The 18,877-nt window shown below is 35.2% G+C and overlaps 2 protein-coding genes across 2 annotated transcripts; one reads left to right on the forward strand and one right to left on the reverse strand.

Annotated features, from left to right (window-relative positions):
- Window positions 1-2,468: 2,468 nt before the first annotated feature.
- On the forward strand, window positions 2,469-4,027 carry LOC108476950 (uncharacterized). The gene has a single exon (XM_017779337.2). It carries the CDS (start codon window positions 2,517-2,519, stop codon window positions 3,636-3,638), a length of 1,122 nt encoding a protein of 373 aa, XP_017634826.2. The 5' UTR covers window positions 2,469-2,516; the 3' UTR covers window positions 3,639-4,027.
- Window positions 4,028-5,634: 1,607 nt separating this feature from the next.
- Window positions 5,635-18,730, reverse strand: LOC108479187 (formin-like protein 20). The gene is given in 18 exon segments (XM_017781638.2): window positions 5,635-6,499; window positions 7,706-7,772; window positions 7,881-7,949; window positions 8,972-9,088; window positions 9,170-9,241; window positions 9,418-9,512; window positions 10,375-10,456; window positions 10,542-10,592; window positions 10,690-10,770; window positions 12,350-12,391; window positions 12,531-12,629; window positions 13,037-13,108; window positions 13,695-13,824; window positions 13,977-15,019; window positions 15,022-16,332; window positions 16,412-16,633; window positions 16,714-17,417; window positions 18,014-18,730. Coding segments are annotated over 18 exon segments (4,482 nt in total). The 5' UTR covers window positions 18,087-18,730; the 3' UTR covers window positions 5,635-6,347.
- Window positions 18,731-18,877: the final 147 nt, after the last annotated feature.

Consider the following 18,877-nt stretch of genomic DNA (forward strand, 5'->3'; position numbering starts at 1 on the left):
TATTCACATTCTTTAATATCTATTGAAAGAGATTAATTTATTTAATATCGAATTAAAAAGAATTAGATAATTTTATTTTACCTTACAAATCAAAATACTTTGATTTAGTTTTTTTATGAAATTCAAACATCCATATATTAAAAAAAAAAGCTTTTGAGGGTCTAAATCCAACCAAATATTAATTTCATACATTAATAAATAAATTAGTTTTTTTTTTTTTTTTGCTTTTAAAAGAGGTTTTATTGTAGTAAGGTAGTTGAACTGCTCGAGGAATACATTTTTGTTTGTGAAAATTAATCTGAAGTAAAAATCAGTCGCAATCCAATTTTTGTTTTTTTTAGTTTGCTTACTGCTGATCAGATTCGATTATGTCTGGATTAATTTGGAAGCCCAAAACATTATAAAATTAATATATATTTTTATTTCTTTAGACAATATTTTAATTTCGTATTAATGTTTATATATTTTAATTAATAAACATCAATTTGAATAAGATGAAATCTGCTGGAATTTTAAAAATTACCCAATATGATTCAGCCCAACTCTTAATTAATTTCATTAATTAACTAATATGGTGAGGAAAAACATCCAAATTCGTCTTTGTCTACCAAAAATATAGTTAATTCAATTAATTAATTATTATGTCACAAACTTTTTAGTTAGAAACTCACTTAAACAACTAACTTCTAAAGTTAAACAAATCCAATTTTGCAATATATATTTAAAGTATTGGAGTATATTTCACAAACAGTTTTAAAAAAAAAATAGCCATATATTTCTAAAACACTTGTTGAGCTCTGATCCTACTTGTGAAGTTTAAAATTTCTACTAACAATATACCAAATATTATACACAAATATCATTAAGATTAGTATTTAGTACACAAGTTGTATATTTTTTATTCAATAAATAACTTTAAAAATTGTCATGTACATTTTTAAAATATTTTATTTTATTTTTATAGAACATTCATTAACCCCAAGTCTTATTTGTAAAGTTTAAAATTCTATTATTAATGTACTAAATATTTTCTCGTATTATTAATATATTATTGTAAGAAAAGAAGGTCAAAACCACTACCCACCAACTTCATAATACCTTTTATCTCATGGACCATTGCCAAGTCATTCCAAACCTACCGTAACCTTGCTTCCCTTGGTTTGTTTAGGTTTAATTTTCATTGTAATTTTTCATTAATTTAATGATTATGTTTAATTTCAATATAAATGGGCATTTTCTTATCACTATTATTAAATTAATTTATAAGAAAAGGTTTGTGATTGAGATCTTATCTGAAGTAGGAAAATGTTTGGCACTGAATACGTACATATATAAAATAAAAAATAAAAAATAAAAGATTAAAGTCATCTTGGGGCTTAAGATTTCATTTTTTCCTTTTGTGGAGTTATTATTATTTATTTTCTTGAAAGCAAAGAATCAATCTTTTTATCATGTGAAACATAACTAAGACACTTGGCCCTACTCAATATATATACAAGAGCACTATAGCAAACTAAACTATACATCTACCAATTTATTCATGGTGCTATTTTATTTTTAATTAATTTTTTTATATCTATTTTATGATTCATGTTTATGATTTGCAATTTGAATTCTTTCTTTAAAAGTATAATCTATCTTACCATAACATATTATTGTCATTTTATATTATTTTTCCAATCATATTTTAGTTATTTTTAGTGTAATTAATAATGTTCTGTTAGATATTATAAGGTGTTGTAAATTATTAGCAAATGATTTTATATATATATATATATTGGGGTTACCTTTACTTTAAATCTTTTTCTAAATAATGTTGAAAATGGTAGAAATATAAAATTTATAATATTGATTTGAGGATGCGTAAGTAATAAGAAAAGTAAAACTAGCATTAATACATAATATATTTAATGAGTTTCTTGTAGATTATAAAAGGCAAACCAACTCTTTGCAATTGAAAGAAAGTAGAATTTGTAACTATTTTTAAAAATATCATATTTATAACAGGTGAAATGAATATATTTATTAAAAACATATAAAAAAACAATTGATACTTCAATTGCAATAATAAAATTAAATGATTCAAATCTCATTATTTTTAATTTATTACGAAAAAATAAAATGTCTTCATAAAAATATAATTTAATAATTTCAGAAATGACCCGTAAGTATAGGAAATTATAAATAATTTTATCCAAATAAAAAGTGAAGAGATAATTTACCCAAACAAAAGTGTTAATAATTAAATTGAGTTCTTATATTGGCCACCTAATATGGGTGATTTGTAGATTGGAAAAAATGGAAAACCCTAAGAAAAATACAGTCTTTCATGGTTATAAACAATCCCCCCAAAGAGGTTTACCTCTGCAAATTCGTTAGCTTATAGTTGGCCAATCCCATTCATTTCCAATATACCCCCCATAAATTAATTAATTTAAAAAAAAAAAAAAAAGAAATTGAAGAGAAGTTAAAAAGGTGGGGAGACATCAAGGGCATTGCTTGCATTTGCATAGTTTATGATATACAAGAGAAGTCCCTTTGGTTCAAACACAAGCTTCCATGCTTCTCTGAGTTTTGTTTTGTTTTTTTTTTTTTTTTTTAATATCTTAAAATCAGCCGTGGAAGGGAATAGCGGTTCATCATCTCCGATGGAGAAATCAACCACCTTCCTCATTAGAAGATCTATCTACACTTTCCTTCAATACTATCACTACTTTACTGCAACTGCTGCAATCCTTGCTTTGCCATACTCCCTTTCGGTTCTTGTTTCGCAGTTCTTTGTCCCCTCTTCTCCTCTGTTACCATCAATCCACAATCATCTCAAAGCCATTTTCATGGCGGCCGAGTTTCCTCCCTCCTCGGACTTCTTCAGGGTTCTCAGTTTCAAGATTTCCCAGACCATTTCTTCATCAATCTTTGCTCTTCCTTTCACCCTTTCTTTCTTCCTCGTAGCCAAAGCTTCCATCATTCACCTCGTCAACCACCACCATACCCCAACCTCCCCACTTTCATTATCTTCGGTTTTATCCCTTTACAAGCCTCTCTTATCCACTTTCATATGCAATTTCTTCGTGCTTTTATCTGCAAATTCAACAGCTTTCTGCCTTTTGTTCTTTGGGTTCCATTTGTTTAATGGGTTTGGATTCTCATCGTCTCCCAATTGGCTCATCTTCATGTCAGCTGCTGGTGCTGTTCTTTATTCCGTAATTCTTGCCAATGCACTTATAATTTGTAACTTAGCATTGGTTTCTTCAGGGATGGAGAAATCAGGTGGGTATTCAGCAATTTTAAGAGCTTGTGTTTTAATAAAGGGAAGGGCTTCAACTGCTTTAGCATTGGCAGTGCCTTGGAATCTGGCGTTGGCAGCCATTGAAGCTCTCTTCCATTACCGCGTTGTGAGAGCCTATCATAGTGGTGATTTCAACAGTTTCTCAATTGCTTTAGAAGTGGTCTTAATTGCTTACTTATACTCCAATTTCGTTGTTCTTGATACTGTTGTGAGTTCCATGCTCTTCAAAAGCTGCAAAACAGGTTGTTTGATGGATGAGGAAGGAAGGGATTGTTACAGGATTGAAATTGTAGCAGAGAAAGATGGAAATGCTTATGTGAAGTTGACGAATATTGAATATCTTCCATAGAAAAAAAAAAAAAAAAAGCAGCCATCAAATTGTATGGTCTTGAATTTCTGCATATGTAAATTCATTTCATACTGTAATTTCAAGATTCATTTTCTGAGAAAACCAGGCGATTTCTGAGGGATAAGTGATCAAAATATATGGGATATAGGTTCAAGAATCAAGAAACAGAAGAGGAATTCTTTTTTTCTTTTTTCTTTTTTCTTTTCCTTTTTCCTTTATAAAATTCTGATAATGTTTATATTGGAATTTGGGAACAGATCTTCATGTATGTTATTCCCTGAACAAAACTACTTTACCGGGAAAAAAATGAAGGGAAATTCCATATTATAATATGAGGGAAATATGAAATGTCAGGAAAAATATCAACTTGGTTAAACTTTGGGTTGAAATTATGTGATAATGGATAAATGGAAAATTCATGAATTTTATTTTTAGTCAATTATTTGTGTTCTGTAAAGCAAGAGAGATCCCAACACCACAACAAAGAGGAACCCACAGATGAGAGCAACAGATAATTTTTTTTTTTGTTTGTTTTTATTTATTTCGATATTATATTCATATTTTAAATTTACAATACGAATTTTCTAGGAATTAATTGGTTGAGTATTTTGTGGGATTTTTGAAAGCTGGATTAGAACTCTAAATTATATTTTAAGTTGTAGTTCAAAAATAGGAGGGGGTTTCCAACACTAGATTCAAATTCTATATGGGAGGTAAGGACAGAACAATAAGTATGGTGGGGTGGCCTTGGCCTCCTAATTTTTCTCCTTAAAATTTAAGTAATTACTAAATAATATAAATTTAAAATTTAGACATAGATTAACCTAACTTCTTTGTTTTCATAAACTTCTAAACATGGATTAAACCATTACCTACTTTTTTGACAAAGGAAAATAATAAGTTGGTAATGATTTCAACTAAAACTTATATAATTGAATACGTTAAAACTCAAATTTGAATATACTTTGGGTCTTAACCTTTGTCAATAGTGTCAAGACTTCATTAGCAAGTCCACATAATAAGATTTAAAGTTTTCTCGGAAAAAAAAACAAATAGCTTAAGATCCATGTTAGAAAAATAGTTAATTTTTAAATTCTTCTCATTAACGTGAAAGACAAAACTTCAATAAATTATAATTTCAATTTATATTTAGCCCCCAATGTTTTAGATTAAAATATGCTCTAAATTCTTTTAGTCTTTGTATCATTAGAATCTAGTTTCTCCATTTTTAAATTTCATTTTAGATTTCAAAGTTTAGATCTAATTGTTGACTTGAACTAAAATTTTATGTTAAATTCAAATTTATTACAATGTCACTAGTGAACTTGGCAGAAAATTTTAGTTAAAGTTAACAATTGGAAGAAAAAAATTGAAAATTGAAAAGTAGAGTGTCTAAATATTTGAAAATAAAAGTATGGAATACGAATTGAAAAATATTTTAACCAATGTTTTATCCTAATTCCATCTTTGATGTGAGTAATTATCAATTTATATTCAACTCTAAGCTATTTCTAAAGGAAGTCGGCAAGCAAAGTGTAAGAAGGATTGCGGTTTGAGATTCATAGCTCTTGTAACCCAATACATCGTTAAAAATGGTTTCTAGCATGATTTTAAGTTTGTGGATACATCATAAAGGATTCTTACAAATTTGCAATATGGGGCTTTTCTTTGTGAGATCCAATATGGGATTTGAGTGTTACAAAAATGATTATATATACATATGAATAAATGTTGGGTGAATCTGAATCCAACACTGTACACGTTCAACCACGGCGTAAAGCAGTAAATCACACTGTCTTTGTAAATGAGAGGTAGAGATGAAACCAATCTACTCAACATCGGGTCTTACAACAACTTGGGTCAATTACACCAACTATACAGAAAAATCCTTTGAAATAGTTTAAATACAAGGAGAAACCATGAATTACTTCTTGATTGAGGAATCAAATCAAATCAAATCAAATCATATCCCATGAAATGAAAGAAACAAAAGAGGTTTTACAAATCAGCAGGCTATATAGTCTGGGTGCTATTTTACAGTTACAATAAGAAAGCCCCTCTTGTAGATTTCCCTTCTCTAAAACCTAACCTCCTATACAACCTCTTTCTCCGGTGGGCTTTTTTCAGGAAAAAGAAAAAAAAAAGATTATGTTACAAGAATACAAGATAAAGAATTGAATTCTACAGTAAGTGGATGGTTAGAACTTTGTACACTACATGTTTTCATAGTACAGTGGGACTTACCAGCTCTTACGATTCCACAGGCTGAATCAAATGTGCCAGGTGAATGGTGGAAGCTGAAATGAAATCGTAGAAGGTCCACCCAGTCTACAAATTTCATACTCAAAATAATGCTACAAGGCTCGTAGCAGTTACCTTGATAACTCTGCATATTCGGATTATCTGTTACTCAGTTGTGATCATAACCCGCTCTCTGCTCCATCTGACATCTACTTTGGAACATTCATGGAATTATCCATGGCAACCGGATCTGAATATCTTCCCATAGAAAATGTCTCCTGAAGCCTTATACATAATTGAAGGCCCTAAAAAGCCTCGTTCACAACGTCTCCCAAGGCACAAAATAGGAGGCACCTCTAAAGTCCTCCAAAGCAGCTGTTCCTCTCATTTCACTCATACTCGTCTGCACAGGTTTCTGCTGATTGGAAGGAGCATATTACCTTGTAGGAATGCAGAAACTGATTTTCACTACTTTGCACTCTTCTTTTTAAGGTTGGCTTCCTTGGCTTTCTCCATTTCAGCCTCCTTCTCGGCTTTCTTCTTGTCCAGTTCAGCCTGTTTAACATTCTCTTCATGTGCTTTCCGAAACAGCCGCACAAAATTTAAGAGGGTTGCAGTAACTGCATTGACCAATACAGTGTCAGATTTGACCAATTCAACTTCAAATAATCATAAAAAATAAGTATACAGCATCAGATTTGATCGGTTCTTCAAATAACTTATATTACCCATACTCAGGTGTGAGCATCAATATAGGTATGTGCTATCTTTTTAAGATTTTATGTATTTGGAAAGTCTTTGGAGCATCATATCCCCAAGCCCATATCTAGCATGTAAGTTAGGCATGGGTACTTCAAGAAAAATAGTCGGAGCAAAATAGCAAACCATCATAAAAAACTAGTAATAGTATACTGTGGAGAACATGTTGATCTAGAAGACAAACAGTACCCTAGCTAGGATAGAGATTTACATTTCAATACATGAAATATTTAACAGAATCCTAAGTAAGATAAAATAAGGTTCTTGGTCGTCACTTTTACCATTCACTATAATCTTTTGGCAATCAAAAGCAAAACATAAGTATTGAAATATAAAAATAAAATTAAAAGGATTTAAAAGTTGGTATAAAAAAAAAGGCATATTACCTTTTACCATCTGCTGGTGTGCTTTATAGCAAAAAATCAAGCACGCGATGAAAAACAACTAAAGCCTTAGAACATCGAAAAACCTTATGGCTCATTTTGTTTTATAATAAGTTTCTATTTACAACTACATTTTATGTATGATCAAAGAGATGAAATAAATAAAAATGTTTAGAAACCCCCATTCTCGAATTTTTTTTAAATAACTGGATAACTACTTTAAATTGTCTTTTAGCCCTTTCCAAGTTTTCATATTTGGTTATTTGCCTTGTTTTATTTATTACAGTTCAACTTCCAGAAACTATGGCACATTAGCCGTATGGAGACTGATAATCCTTATTTCCATTTGATTTGGGAAAGGAAAAGGAAAAAGAGGGTTGATTCTGGGCTGAAGGATGAAGAAAAAGGAAATGGGTGACGTTCTTAATAATGACATTGTATTTAAGGCATAATCTATGTTAGTTGGATTTGGGTGTGAGTGTCAATACAAGTATATGTTCAACACGTTATGCTCTTTTCTTTTTCTTTTTTTGAAGTTATTTCATGAAATTGGAGTGTCAATCTCCAGACCCATGACAGGATCTGTGCTAGACAATTGTGTCAGATATGAATGCTTTAAGAAAAAGGAAGAGCCAGAGACAAAAAGGGCACAATAGGTATGGAAGGAATTACTCTAGAATCTACCTTGCTCAAACGGGCATCGGGCAGGATCCTCACCAAAATAGAGTGCAAGTGCATCTGCATTTCTACCCTGTCCACCAGAAATTGGGAAAAGAAATCTAAATGATTGAATATAATCAAAAGAGTTGGACAACAATAGATGATTTGTCAATGAGGATGTTGACAGTTAGAAAATTACCACCATAGAATATAGATTTGTTAACGACACCACCTCCGTTTCAGCAACAGAAATAAATTCCTTTAATGTCTAAATTCAAACAAGAAAAAAGAAAAAATTTAGAAAAATGAAAGCATTCCCTTGAAAAAAAACAGCAGCTGGGCAATAACAAATGATCACTCCATTGCATCAAAAAACGATATAAAACCCAATGGTGTTCAATTAGAAACACCTACCATGTAAGATTAGCGAACAGTTTCTGAAGGAACTTCCAAAAAATTAAGTACTAATTCTAACTATATTGTTCTAATGTTCCAATTTATTAACAGTAATCACTTGTGCTTTAAAGCTAATGCCTTTGCATTTTAAACTTGAATGACTCCAGTTCTTTTTTACTAACCAACTTTTAGGGTATTTCATGCAGTGCTGTCAAGGTGTGGACCCAGGCACACCTGCGTCTTGAGCCTTTGCATTAGACAACAAAAGCGCCATAGACGTTTCAGGCAAGGCCAATTAGGTGAGCACCTAGGCAACCTTTTCTGTAAGGCGATACACATAACAAAAGCACCACAAATCGAAGCTCTCTTTAATTGCTTTTATTTTTTTACTTTTACCAGTAGATATACCTTTGCTAGTAAGAAAGGAATAGTTACAAACTCTATACTTCTCAATATTTTAGTATTTGACAAGTGGACCGGAAGGAAACTATGCATATTGACCTATAAAAAAATGTAATGTAGATAAACTAGTCCAAACTTTAGCTTTATACACATACACAAATTCACACGTGTGTATCGCGCTTTACTGCACTCAGGCTAGCACTTTTTTTGTGCATTAAGCCTAAGGCAATATGAAGGTTTTGTGCGTAGAGTGCACCTTAAGCCCTAGACAATACTGACCCATGTTTACATGCCATTTCTCATATATATTCTATAAAATAATTACACATGGGAAGGTGAAAAGAAGCTAATAGCCAATCAGGAACATCATTAACAGTCAACAAATGGAATGTGATTGTACAATAGTTGCCATATGGTAAGATACAGTGAAGAAACTGCAACAAACCCTGTATAGCTACATCGAAGAATAAAAGCAATTAAACCACAATGTACCTTCCGGAAAACTTCGGACACAGGACCATCATTTTCAGAGGCAACCAGTTCCTGCTTAAGCTTTTCTAATCCCTTAATTATAGCTTGCATTTCTTCTGCTAGAGATTTTAATTGTATCTGCAAGGACACAAGGTTTCAAACTATATGTATAGTGTTACCAAACCACGAACCTCAAATACTAAAAAGACTGAAGGAAACCTTAGTTGCAGCCTCAAGGCTAACAAATTCCAGGTGAAAATCTAGAAGTGCTGGTGCCTTGGCAGCTAGGACCTGAGCCACAATAAATCAGAGTTGAGACTCAATTCAAACTGACAGTTGTCAGTTGCATCAGAAACAAGTAGTAATGTAACATATAAATTAGGTGTAAAACATAATTCAGGCAAATATTACAAGAACCGGATTGACCTTAATAACAACACAAAGTAAAAGAAAATAAGTAAACAAACCTTGCAAAGATAATGCATCAGCGTCATCTTGCTTGTTGAAGCACGTGTATCTGTGAGCTTTAGAAGACTGTCCAACTTAAATCCAATAGCAGAACCTGTATGATTGTAAATGATTTAAATTTTCATAATAAAGGAATGTACAATAGTTAAAAAAATTTCACCAACTCAAATTTGAGTAGTTGATCAGCACTGAATGCATAAAAAACCTGACACCGCACTTGGAACAGTAGCTTTGGCAAGAAACAAAAAGCAACACTGGAACTGGTAGCATAACAAGTGAAAGTATTGATGATGCCAGCATCATGTAATAGTTCAAAATAAAGGACATACACGTGTAAACTGGTTATTAAGGGACATAAATGCAGAACCCAATTAAAGTTCTAGCTATTGGCAAAAATGCATAAATTATTGGACCAGTGATGCAATCTTTCTTTGATTGAGATTTAAACTTTAGAAACAACATAAAAACCAAAACTCTAAGCCGCCCAACCATTTCAAAAATTAAGACACAAACAACGAACAAATAAGAGAAGTTCAGAAAAGCACATTTAACTTTTCTTCTGACATCCAAATAACATTTGGCATTTCTTCTAAAGAAGAGGAAGTTAGCACATGGGTTTATAAAGTAAGCCCTAGCAACATCTGATAGTAACCATTAGAAATGATAAGTATACTTCCAAGGCAGCATACTATGCCCTGGGACTACACAGACCAACAAGATTAAGGTTTATGATGCGGGAATGCTGTAAAAAAATGTAACTTAAACTCACCTGAAACAGTGCATGTAAACACCAAAGTAAGTATTATTCAAATGCATGAGACTGGACAAACATCAAATTACTACATTACACTCGTGGTTTAGCTCTTTACTCTACACAATGTTTTTAATCTTTATAAATAAAGTGAATTCTAGCATCAAAGACAGAAGCCAAAAGAAAAATTAAACATGACACATACCCCTTGCGGTTCCTTGGTTCAATGTATTTCCCAGATAGAGAATTTTCTTCATGATCTCCTTTAATTTAACAGAATTCCGTACCTAAATGATCAATATAAAAGTAGTAAGACAAAGAATGAATAAAAAGCATGGTCAAGCTGTTTCTTCAGCAATATTAATGATATACCTCATTACATGCAGAATTTACTGTGTTTAAGCTCTTTCTAAATTCAGAAATCTGGAGGTGGTAAAAAGTGTGAGAACACAGGTCAGGCAGGGGATTCAATTAAAAGAAAAGGGATCAAATCAGATTAACTAAGGAGATACCACCAAACCTGAGAACCAAACTGAATCTTGAAGGAAAACACTCTTAATTTTGACTCTACTCGTGGCACTTTCATCAGCTCCAAAAAGTACTGAACATGAAAAATCCAAAGCCAGTTAGGGTTTATAATTTTTTGCAAGATTGATCAAATGAAAGATGTAATTGGAAAAACACCCAGGAATTAGTTGTCTTAGTTAGGACTTCTTCATAAAAGAAATACTAGTGTGTCATTATCATGTATTTTCTACAACGCTCATTGTTCTCTAGTGCTCTATTTATCTTCTTAATGTTGGATCAACCAATTGCCTCTTGCACTTCCATTCACTGATACCTACTTAATAAAAATTAGGAGCATAAAAGCAGAGGAGCTATGTCAAGGGCAATTTTTCCCCGAAACATCCTCATATTTCTCTTCCTCCAAAAAGACACAGAATCAAGAGAGGAATCAAATCTATCAGACTCCTAACCATACAACCATAATGGAATTTTCCAACATCTATTTCAGTTAGTGAACTAGTTTATGGCCTCTCAGAATAAGAATAATAAAATTTTACAGAAGAACATGATCAATAGTCAAATACATAATTAATGCTCTCTCTGTTTGAAAACAATGATCCACATCAACAAAATTTCATGTAACAACCTTAACTATATTCATACTTGTGAATAATGCTGCAGTTGATAAGATACCAACTCCTCATAGTTATCAAGACAAACCTACCATTTTTCTCAAAGTTAATGCCAAGACACATGTTTCTGTCATTGCTTGTGCAGCTTCCTTGGGAAGGCTCTTTATTTACTAGCTAGCAATACAAGATTCGTCTAGATTCAGGTTTCAATTTATAACTACACAAATTCACTGGCACTATTATCTTCATTAAGGAGCTATCAGGGATCTATTATTCCAAATATAATAGTAGAAAAAGAGGATGGCTAGAACAATAGTAACTATGACAAGTACAAATGATCTTGGTTTACATCTTCTTAAGAAAAAAGCAAACAGGTAAAAGGAAATTATGGCTAAATTGTCTCATTAACGATTTGCGAAGTTCGGAACAAATATTTACGGATTCTGAAAATAATACTTAATTAGATGCATCTAGAAATAGAAGTGAAACACTAAACAAGAATAGAGGAAGTATTTTGTGGTATGAATGCATATAGAAATGCACAAAATTATAGTCTCCCTTCAGCACAAGAGGGAAGAAGGAAAATGAAAAAAAATAAAATAAAAGTAACTTGAAGGACGAAGCGTAGAGGGAGTTTCAAAATGTGTTCCCTTCCCATACCCTTAAAAAAGCTGAAAATAAAATGATAATGCAAATAATTCAAAAACTTAAAAAAAAAGACAAGATATTGGATTTCATTATCATACCAAAGGATCTCAATTTAAAAAGAAAATTCTTAAACCAGATGGCTTAAATTTTTTCTTTATTGGCTCTTTGTGCGTCAAGAAACAATCACCAACAGTTGAGCAGAACGCATGAGGATGCAAAAATGTGAGATGGTCATAATTTAGAATAAGTGAAGACAAATGGAAATTAAGTTTCAGAAGACCGCATTTGTAACAGGTCAACGGCTATGCAGTCGTCTGTCTCTACCGATATAAAACACCCAAGTCAAACAATTTAACAAAGCTAGAAGATATGGTTAGAGAAAATTTTGCAGACCTGTTCACACTTTCCTAGATTCTCCTTGTCACCACTGTAGCCCTAAAAAATAACATAGAGGGTAAATCATAATAAAAAAAGACAAACTCATAATGGTAAATGGATTCCTATCCTGGGTAAAAAATCAGTTCTGAATAGCTTAAAATTCAATACTGAATCTATGTATATGCTAAAGCTTCACCTTGAGAAGTTCCATTTCCTCTTTAGTTGGGCAAAACTTTATCAGATTTTCCACTTGATCTACATCTAATGCTGTATCATCCATTGCTAGCACTGCAGCCTGAGAAAAATGATGTTGTACATGGTTGTAAACAAATAAATTGAAAGCATTTGATGAGAGAGAGAGAGGATCAGTTCAAAGAAAATCCAATTTCCTCTCCTATGCATCCACTAATTCAGTCAGATATAGCATGAAAATCCTAAGAATTAGCATACAACAAAATAATCTTCTGAAGAAGCCAAAGGTCCTAAGGAAACCACCTCTTTGGACATTTAAATGCCACCACAAGAAAAACAACATGACTAATCAAGTTAACTTCCTGTCCTGTTCATATATATTATGGGAAAACATAAACTTCCATATTCCAAGTTCACATCTATGTTGATGAAAATAGTATACACTTGCTCTGAGTTAAAAACACGAATAAATACAAAATAAATGCAAGAACATGACTATATCCAGCTTACCATCATATCAGAAAGTGGCATCTTGACTTTAGTGAGCATAATTTCAGTGTTGTTGGCCCTCCTCAAGTCAATCTACAATGTAATAAACAAAATTTGTTAGCGACGACATTAGAGAAGGGGTAAATAGTAATCACTGATGGTCCTATAAACTTCCAAAAAGGTAATAAACATAATTTTTTATGCATTTTGGCCTTTCCAGAAAGGTAGTATTACATTAATATTATGTCCCAAGAATATAGAAAAACATAAGAACATCAGGGATACAAATCACAAAGAATGTACCTAGTCCCAAGAGGAACCCTCCTAGTGGTTAGAACTCGAGTCTCAGGATGGGTGCGGATGAGATTTATGGGATTACAAGGATTACCTCCTAGTTATATAATAAAAACTTCATTAATATCTTCAACTTGTATTTTTTTTTTTTTTTTTTTTTTTGGGGGCTTTCCAAGAACCAGAAAGAGAAGTATATATCAATTCAAACCACAAGACAAAGATTAGAAAAGCCTTTTTCCCATGAAAACATAGAATATGTTCTTCAATTTCTAAGAGTATGAATCTTGCTCATTCAGTCTAAGGTGATTCAAGTAAAGTACTACAAACACCAACAAAGAAACAAAGACGTATAGGGTTTATTCAAAAAACTGGTACTCGAGATTACCAAGTGGACTTTGTCAGGTTTTGATCCAGCAGATTTGCGTTGGCCTCCAGATTTACCCCCAGAATCAGCAGGTTTAGGAACAACAGCAGAGAAAAGAGTCTCAATCTCAGACACATCAAATTCAGGTGCACTAGGCAAAAGAAGGCAATGTTAGTGAATACAAATGGGAAACATATAATCCACAGAAACTTTAGCATAAATATTTGGTCAGAATACATCACTTATAGAAGTGAACCATAGAAAAAGAAAAAAAAAAGAAGTCAGTATAAGAAAATATAGTACATTTGAGGCTCTCCATATCTTTGCAATTCTTCCCATAAGCTTCCTTGTATTGCCCTTGTAACCTTGCTCCAGTGTAATGGCTTTAAGGAAGATCTCCGAGGTGCAGCAGCAGCTCCAGGACGCGATAGCCCACGCCCTCTACCTCTCACATCGGCTGCTCTAGCACCCAATGGTGGAGGCGGAGGTGCACCACGAGGAGCTCCAGGTGGAGCTGGAGGGCCAGGAGCTCGACCTCCAGGAGGTGGCGGTGGAGGTGGTGCTCCACCTGGAGGAGGTGGAGGAGCCCCCCGCATAGGAGGCGGGGGCGGTGCAGGTGCCCCACGCATAGGAGGGGGGGGCGGTGCTGGTTCTCCACGAGCAGGTGGAGGTGGTGGGGGTGGAGCTCCACGTGGGGGAGGAGGAGGTGGTGCTCCACGCAAAGGGGGAGGGGGTGGAGGAGGGACTCCAAATTTTGGAGGTGGGGCACTAGACACCGATGGGGGAGGTGGAGGTGGAGGTGGAGGACCAGGCACTGATGGGAGCAATGAAGGTGGAGGTGGGGCACTAGACATCAATGGCGGTGGAGGGGGTGGAGGTGGGGCAGTGGACTTCAATGAGGGTGGTGGAGGTGGAGGAGGAGGGGCACCAAACCTAGGCGGGGGTGGTGGGGGTGTAGCTGGTGTTCCTTGAGAAAGAGGTGGTGCTGGAGAAGCCCCATGATGAGAAGGCATTGGTGGTGGAGGAGGTGGCAAAGCTCCATAATAAGAAGATTGAAGTGAAGCTCCATGTCTAGTAGGTGGTGGTGGTGGTGGTGGTGGTGGTGGGGGCAAGGGGGTAGTTGGAGCTCTAGTCATGGGAGGCGGAGGGGGAGGGGGTGGGGGTGATGGCACTCCTCGCGTGAAAGATGGAGTCATAGCACCTGGAATTGGTGGAGGAGGGGGAGGAGGAGGAGGAACATTACCAAGTTTTGATGTGCTGATAAGTGTAGTAGCATGAGGAGATGAAGAACATGCTACAAAGGAGGCATCTAAAGAATACCCAGATTTCCAAGGGGGTGGAGCTGGAGGAGGCATAACCAGTTCAGTAGTCTGCTTATTAGAAAACGTGGGAGGGGGAAGAGGAGGGGGAGGAGGAGGCGGAGGAGGGGCTGCAAATGCAGGTTGTGAAACCATACCAATATTCTGCATATTTGCCACTTTGTAAGGTGGATGGAGGGATGGAGGGGGAAGAAGAGGGGGAGGGGGAGGGCGGGGAGGAGGAGGAGGGGAGGTGATGCTGCAAGAGACGTTCTAGATAGAGGAGGAGGAGGAGGCGGCGGCGGCGGTGGTGGTGGTGGTGGTGGGGATGGTATGTGCGGAGGTGGAAGTGGAATAGACACTGATTGCTGCAAACCAGTAGTTGATGTTGGAATTATTGGAGTGGTAAATATTTCTTTTGGAGAGTCTGTAGACTTAAAAGGCTCAACCATCTGACTTTTTTGCTCAGATGAAACATCCTCTAGTATCACAGCTCCAATAGAGCCCTTACGATTCGAACCTGAATCAGATGTGATGCTAGAAAGTACAGGCGGTGCACTGTTATATCTTGATGGTGGGTAAGATACATGCATTGAATTGGTATAAGAGCCGTTGTTAGGAGGGATCCACCGAGATATGATGTTTGGCTTTGCTTGTCTTGCAGGACCCTGAGGTTCCAGTTGATCGTTCTTTGGTTTCAACAAAACAGAATCTAAAGCTGGTTTTGGGTCCAGCGCAGCCTGTTTCTTTGAAGCAGACAATAGTTTCTCAGGTTTAGGTTGGGAAACGTCAGTTTTCAACCTCTGCTCAAACATCTTAGACTCTGACTTCTTCAATGGAATAGTATGAGCTCTATTTCCCTTATCTTGCATCTCTTCTAATTTGTCAATCACATCTTCTATAACTTCCTTCGTTTCTCTATCTCTCAGCACATCAACAGTAAATACCACTGAGTCAATCTTCATGTCTCCATCATCAACTGCTATATCCTTCACAGTATTAATGTCAGAACTAATCTTATCTAATTTGTAATTCACATCATCCACTGCTATGTCCTTCACTGCATCTATACTAGAATAAACCTTTGTGTCATGTTTGTGGTTCCCATCATCTGACGCACAATCTTGAAATGTTGGAGGATCCCCATCCTCCCTCCAGACATCTTTCTGATCTGGCTTGTTGTGAGGGACTATGAGACTGCTGTCATCCACCTTTCCTTCCACTGCATCAACTGCATTGCTGAAGATCTCTTCAACCTCAAAAAATTCCTCTGGTGAAGCACTTTCTATCTCATTCCCATCATCACTTGCTACTACTCTGGTGAGACCAGGTACAACAGCATCAGGATCCGAAAAAAGTACCTGATAAAGATATAAGTATGATTCAACTCCTACAGCTTCAGAAAAGAAAAAATTCACAGAATAAATATTTTTAGCATACCTCTGCTATGAAGTCCTTTGGAAATTGATCCTTGGCATCCCACAACACATCAATCTCATCACGGTATAACGTCAAAACATTTGCTCGAACAAAAGCTGTGTTAAACATAACTCTGAAGATCATCTCTTCGTGTACCAAATCTTCATCCAAATGAATGAACTCAAGCACAATATCCCCTTGAATACGGCAATGAATATCTATTTTCACCATTGCACACTCTTCCTGCAGAAAACCCTTATTAGAACATCCCAAATTTTGGTTATTTTATATTTTCAGGTTCAATTATGTGAGTAAGGCATCACCTTTAGGAAGTGACGAATTTGTTTTTTTGTCTTTGAAGTTGAAAACAGAAGCTTGGAACTTCTATTGGCTGGTGTTTCAGGGTCCTGGCCATAAACACGTACAGCTGGCCTGCACCCTTTTCCCCCTTCAAAGAGGGGAAGTACTCTAAGAATTAGGTGATCCAAAAATAGTGGTGTATCTGAGGGAGGCCAATCAGAACCCAAATTTCTTCTTGAAATATACTGAAGATATCTCAACTGGGATGGCTGTGGATTCAAAGGAGAAAGAAGTTGGAGAAGGTCCCGAGGAGCTTGCTTGTAGATCATTTCAAGAGTCTTCTGCTCACCAGTGTACTGTTTGCGATATAACAGAAGACCAGAAAGCATGAAAGCAAGTATGGGCCATCCTCCTCTTTCACAGTGCATCAGAAGCACATTCTGCTGCCCTTCCAAAGACAACCAGCTTTCACTCGAGCGAAGGAAGTGATGAATCATTTCAAGCGGAAGCAGAGGGCATCCCTCATATTGCCGTGGGTAATCCATAACAGTCATATCATACTGAGTTAAAATGTCTGAAATTTGGCTCCGCTTCTCCCCTTCTCTGAAATTAAACACCATGAAAGAAGCATCTGGAAAATGGTCTTGTAGCTGTGCCACAATGCCACCCATATACACCTTGTACTCATCTTCTTCCAACACATCCGTGGAGAAGCAGCAGTCAAATACTGCAAAACCACCAACCCGAAAGTTGAATCAAATAAGTAATTATTAACCAAATGCCTCCAAAAAAGTAAACATAATGTCGCAAGTTCTTAACTGTGAACTGTAAAGTTTATTACAAATGCTCACAGAAAGAGAAAAGCAAATTAGAGTTCCAAACAAAAACATCGAAACCAAATATGGTATGAAACACTTTTATGAATCCATAAGAGATAGATAGCATAGCAGTTTCTAAGCTCCAACTGATTTTGTTACAAACTTCGCTGCTGCGCTATTTCAGCTCATCGCTCCAAAAACCATGAAAACAAACAAACTAAAATTCCATAGAGTTTCTTAATTGTAATAAATTAACCCAAAATAAACCAAAACTGCCCTAAAAATAAGGAAAGTTAGCAGTGCATTGTCGGAAAATTTTTAAAAAAATCGAGCTAAGAATTTAAAGACGAACATTCCTAGAAAAAATCAGAGAACTAAATAAAAATCGTCACCATTTGCATTTCTCTTTGTAGAGTAGAATGAAGCTCGTTGCCACAACTTAAAGCTTAATCGAACAATAACAGACTAAGACGTAAATGAATAATAAGAGGGAAGCATATGCTACCGTAGACACGTTCTGAGATCTCGAGAAGCCGATCCGGCGGCTTCCGGTAAAACAAGCGTCTGAACAGCGCCATCTGATGGCGCTGTTACTCCCCTGATCGGATCCAAAACCCTTTTCTTTCAATCGCCACCAATCAGCTAAAATTCCAATTTGATTCTCCTCTATTTTAAAAAAATTACCACAGATCCCCGATTCAGATTCTCGAGTTCAATAATTACTTCGGTTAGTCATCGATAATTGAACCAACTCCGACGTAAAACCAGCACAATTTCCCGTCAAAACCCTCTCCAAAGCCCACGAAATGATTCCAAAAAAGAAGAACAAAGCTTTGTTATCAAAGAATTATACAAAGAAATCCAGTTCCTTCCCCGAATTGAAAAATCAATAGCAATATTAGAGTAAATTAGAGAGGCGAAAAGACGAAAGAATGCTAGAGGGAAAAATAAGGTAAAGTTTGGTGCAGAGAATAAAAATATATTAAAAATTAATCAAATTAAAGAAGAAGAAAAAAAAAGTTAACAGACAAGTGACAGTAGGTGATGAAGAAGGTGGGGATTATGATGAAAAAAAATTAATGAAAAAAAAGGGGAAAAATTATCAGATTACAGAATGGAGAGCCGTAATAAAATTTTAGATTTCTCTTTCTGTTCTTAAGCAAATCAGATGATGAAATAGAAAAAGGGTAGACTGGAAGGGAAAAATACCCTTTGGACAGTTGGACCCGGGTTTTTTTTTGTGTGTGTATCTTTGTTGTTTGTTTACTTACGTGTACGCCACGTGGACATCATTTAAAGTGAGTATTAACTTTAATTACGGCGAGTGATTAAGATTTTAACGGCGGGTTAAATTAAATTTTACTAAGTT

The sequence above is a fragment of the Gossypium arboreum genome, chromosome 12 (assembly GCF_025698485.1).
Source record: "Gossypium arboreum isolate Shixiya-1 chromosome 12, ASM2569848v2, whole genome shotgun sequence".
In the NCBI taxonomy this organism is placed as follows: domain Eukaryota; kingdom Viridiplantae; phylum Streptophyta; class Magnoliopsida; order Malvales; family Malvaceae; genus Gossypium; species Gossypium arboreum.

Coding starts and splice junctions, on each gene's coding strand:
- LOC108476950 (XM_017779337.2), top strand. CDS start 2,517: ATGATATACAAGAGAAGTCCCTTTGGTTCAAACACAAGCTTCCATGCT.